The sequence below is a fragment of the Grammomys surdaster genome, unplaced genomic scaffold (genome assembly GCF_004785775.1).
Source record: "Grammomys surdaster isolate TR1022 unplaced genomic scaffold, NIH_TR_1.0 139, whole genome shotgun sequence".
Classification (NCBI taxonomy): Eukaryota; Metazoa; Chordata; class Mammalia; order Rodentia; family Muridae; genus Grammomys; species Grammomys surdaster.
In genome coordinates, this window is record NW_021604597.1 from 7,567,556 (window position 1) to 7,572,087 (window position 4,532).

At 43.0% G+C, this 4,532-nt stretch overlaps 1 protein-coding gene across 1 annotated transcript in view; it reads left to right on the plus strand.

The window, feature by feature from the left end:
- The first annotated feature begins 371 nt into the window (after window positions 1-371).
- The window catches only part of Tm4sf4 (transmembrane 4 L six family member 4), a 15,677-nt gene continuing 11,516 nt past the window's right edge, over window positions 372-4,532 (plus strand). The window contains exons 1-2 of the mRNA XM_028763603.1: window positions 372-759; window positions 1,467-1,556. Coding sequence (XP_028619436.1) covers window positions 586-759; window positions 1,467-1,556 — 264 coding nt within the window. The 5' untranslated portion in view covers window positions 372-585. The remainder of the gene's footprint in view (window positions 760-1,466; window positions 1,557-4,532) is intronic.

The following is a 4,532-nucleotide window of genomic DNA, read 5'->3' on the forward strand; positions in this document are numbered from 1 at the left end:
ATTACTTCTCTATTAAGAAAAGCAAGCCCATCTGGATTAGCCTGTGCTTCAGGCTTTCCGTGAACAAGACCAAGGAAGAGCCAAGCAGATCACTTAGTGTTTGGGAGGCATAAGGTTAATCAGGATATTAGTGGATTATGAGAGTGATGTATGTAATGCCTAGGGAATACTTCTTTATTTGGGCAGAGACATTATGAAATTAAAGGGGCAGTGCCGAGCACTGCCTATTCCAGCCTTCTCTTCAATTGCAACAACTTGAATGTCTTGTCTGTGCTAGTGGATTATTAACAGAGGTTATTGGTCTCCATGGCAAAACAATTGAACGATTGCACAGAACGTAATCTCATTTATGTGGGTGCAAAAAAAAGACACAGGGTCAGGGATATAAATGCCCATTGCCACTGAGGGCCTGCTGTAGTTGAGAAGTGAAGTGGCTCCACGGTTCAAAAACCTCTGACATTCGGTTCCAAATTTCTTATTGAACCCGGTACAGCCGCTGGAACGTGCTGCCAAAATCCCTGAGGAGACCGGTGAAGCTGGTGGTGAGGAGCCTTTGATCTCTGTGCTTTACCGTAACACCCCAGCATGTGTACTGGGGGCTGTGCCAGGTGCCTGGGGGGCACCCTCATTCCCCTGGCTGTGTTTGGCCTCCTGGCAAATATCCTGTTGTTCTTTCCTGGAGGAAAAGTGGTGGATGACAACAGCCATCTTTCAGAAGAGGTCTGGTACTTCGGAGGAATAGTGGGAAGTGGAGTCTTGGTGAGTAGAGAAACCCTAACATTCCTACGGAGAATCACCCTGCTTTCATCTGTTTCACATTCAGTCCTTACTGCATGAGATGCCATTCTGAAGCTAACAACCTTTGTGTGATGAAAAGTAGTGCCTTAAGTATATGTACTTCCCCTTTCTATTCGCGACTGAGGACAGCCTGGTTTACTAAGTGGTTCATCCCCAATCTCGGGCTTGAATCACCCTAGGATATTTGAGCCCAGAGAACCAAGCTAACAGCCATTTGATTACTTTACTCGAATCAATCATGGCAATAAGAATTAAAAACAGAACACAGTGCTTTATACAAATGGATTGATTTAGAATGAAGGGATACAGAAGCTGCAGGTTAGCCCTCACTCAGGAACTCACTTCTTCATCACCTTGTTTCCAATACGCGTGGGACCTCCAGCTTGGAGTAGTGGAGGAACTCACTTTCTATACACTGAGTATAAATATATCCTTGCCTTTAACCCACCCTGTAAATGAAAACGCAGCATATCAGCTCTTAAAATCTCCTCACAGAAGTTGACCAAATGGAAGTCCCATACTCAAAACCACCTATCTACCCATGAGCCATACCGGCTGTTAGGTCTTGCATGTTCCCTCAAGCCCCTGAGACCTGAGGTCTTCACTGGCAAGAAAAACCGTGGGTTTCCCTTCACCCCAGACCCTCTAAGCGCTTCTCTTCCTGGCAGATGATCTTCCCTGCGCTGGTGTTCTTGGGCCTGCAGAACAATGACTGCTGCGGATGCTGTGGCAATGAGGGCTGTGGGAAACGGTTTGCGGTGAGTCATTATGGGGTCAGCTGGCAGAACCTCTGGGGTTCACTGTCGGCTTGCACTGGGCAGCTGGGCAGCATGAGTGTGCCAAATAAGAAATCAGTCCTGGCCCGGGTTGTCTGGTACATGATTAAGCTCTAATTCTCACTGGTATAGAATAATAAGAATAAATATATTCTACAGCCTTCATAGAGGTGTAGCTACATTTAAGTTTTACAAGTACGCAGAGATGCCAGAGCTTTAAAACCAGAGTGAGGCCCCAGAAGGAAGGCAAAGATGGAGCCTCAGGTTTCCCCTTGCCACTAAAAAGACATGAGAACTTGAACAAGTCATGTCCTTATTCTGTCCCTCAATTGCATCATCATTGAAGGAGACCAAGGCAGGATAAAAGATGGCATCTTCCCCTCCCTAATAGCTAACTAAGTCCCCTTCTTTAGCACAGCAAAGGACGTTCTTTAAGGAGGCTCTGTATTTCCCACTGCCATTCAGAATCAGCCTCAGAAGCCGGGCAGTGGTGGCCCACGCCTTTAATCCCAGCACTTGGGAGGCAGAGGCAGGTGGATTTCTGAGTTCGAGCCCAGCCTGGTCTACAGAGTGAGTTCCAGGACAGCCAGGGCTATACAGAGAAACTCTGTCTCAAAAAAAAAAAAAACAAACAAAAAACAAAAACAAAAACAAAAACAGAATCAGCCTCAGGATTTCAGTTTCTTCTTTTTCATGTGGCCATCCATCTTTTAGTTGGTGAAGTAGAGACTAGGGAGGTATTAATGTTCCCAGGGGAGCTGAAAGAATGCTGGAATGTGGGTCATGTTCCATCTCTGCAACTGGGCAAGACACCAAGTGTAAGATAAGCAAGTTGAACTGGATCAGAATTCCCTAGATATGGGCCAAACCCTGGTACAAAGATACACGTATCCAAACAACAAAGAATGTTTTCTTTTACTTATCCTCCAGTTGTTTTCATTTTATGTAGGAAAGAAATTCTTATTTTGATGGGGATAAGTCTTTGCTGTTTCTACGCCTTCAAATCTCCTCTGTAACAAAGGGAGAACAACCTAAATCTCTAGGAACACAAGGGTCATTAGATAACTAAGATTTAATAACACTCTGTTCATGTTTGCTAACAATTTCAGTTTTCTTTCAAAATTGTGATACAAATGAATATAACAGTTGGCTTAAAAACTGTCAAGCATTTGGGTATATGATGAGGCAAAAATACGATGGAGGTAGATCCTGGGTTTGATGAAGATAAGGGATGCTCCTGCTGCAGCTTCCCAGGATTCATGTTCCCATCGACGAGACTCCCAAGCCCACTTTAAATTCTTGAAACTCTCTCTCCCCATTCTGAAACAGAACCACCTTGACATTTCTTTCTCATCAACATTTGTTGATTTAGTCCAGAAAGAAGGTATTTACCAAGCACACACTGCTGTGCTCGGTGTATTATAATATACACTGTAGTTTCTTGTGTGACATCCCATCATTCATAGACTACTCACCTTCTAGAAAACCATCATAAGTACTGAAAATAGTCATTTCAGCATTCAAAATCATCATTTGTGAAGAGCATAAGAAGTAGCAACAGTTCATTTGATATAATTATGTGTCCAGTGTTCTGTACACTTGGTAATATGTTCATATTGACTATAAAGGAAAGGAAGTGCTATACAACTCTTTCTTCCCATCAGATCATTTCTAATTTGTCAATTTGTAAGATAAATGGGAGATAACAATTTGAAAAAAATACCAATTAAGGAATATGGATGACAATAAATAAAAATCATACCTGTCTTTATGGGATAATGGCTGGCTGGTACAAAACAGGCCCACAGGTGGTCAGGATTGCTTGTGTGTTCCTAGGTTTCTCTATAACCACAGACAGAAGTGAAACCATGTATTATATAAGTATTATATAAAACTTTAATTTCATTAGATTTAAATGCAGAGTACAACAAGAATATCATTTGTTCCCAGCACAGTTGAGCAAAATATTTGGTCTGGTCAATATATATTATCTACCAGGGCTCCTGAGGCTCCAGGATGTATGCCTTACTTCTTTTCAAATAAGAAATTAACTCAGTATCACTGGCCTCCCAGTACAACCATGGCCTATGCTATGCTGGTAAGGCATGTGCTGTCATGGCTAAGCTCTAGGGTTCCATGCTGTATGCTTTGTGGAACCTGGGAGTATCCTTATCCCTATCCAAGACCATGTTTATAGTTCAAGACTTATGCTTTATAGCTGTACTTCTGTTTAGAGGCTCCAGAACACTGAGTGATAGTTAATAGACATTTTTGTCAACACACACACTCACACACACAGCTGCATCATTTAAGCACTACACTGGTGCCTATCTGAATGACTTTTATAAATGCTCAAGGCATTTCCTTATAAACGGACACTGTCCTAGTTATCAGTGGAGCTCTGAGAAACTCTGCCAGTAGAAAGATCTGTCAGCAAATATAGCAGAACACAGAGTGGTAGTCCCCCGCACCCCTACTGGCATTGTTATGTTTTTCTAGAACATTCCCCAAATGTTAACTAAGCCTGCACCATTCTTGTCCTTCAATAATAAAAAAGCAGGAATTAGAAGGTCCGAGTAGTAGGATGTGGTAGCTGTGGAGATAAAGTGAACCTGTGAACTGTAAACAACCTTGAAATCATCCACTTCACAGTTTCATTGTGAAGCCTGAGAAAATGAATCCAATGGTCTCTGTCTCTCTGTCTCTCTATGTGTGTCTCTTTGTCTCTGTCTGACTCTTTGGTCTCTCTGTCTGTCTCTGTTTGCCTCTATTTCTCTGCCTCCCACTCCCCTGTCTCTCTGTCTGTCTCTCTCTGTCTCTGTCTGTCTCTCTCTCTGTCTCTGTCTGTCTGTCTCTGTCTCTCTCTCTCTGTCTCTCTCTCTGTGTCTCTCTCTCTCTGTCTCTCTCTCTGTCTCTCTCTCTCTCTCTCTCTCTCTCTCTCTCTCTCTCTCTCTCTCT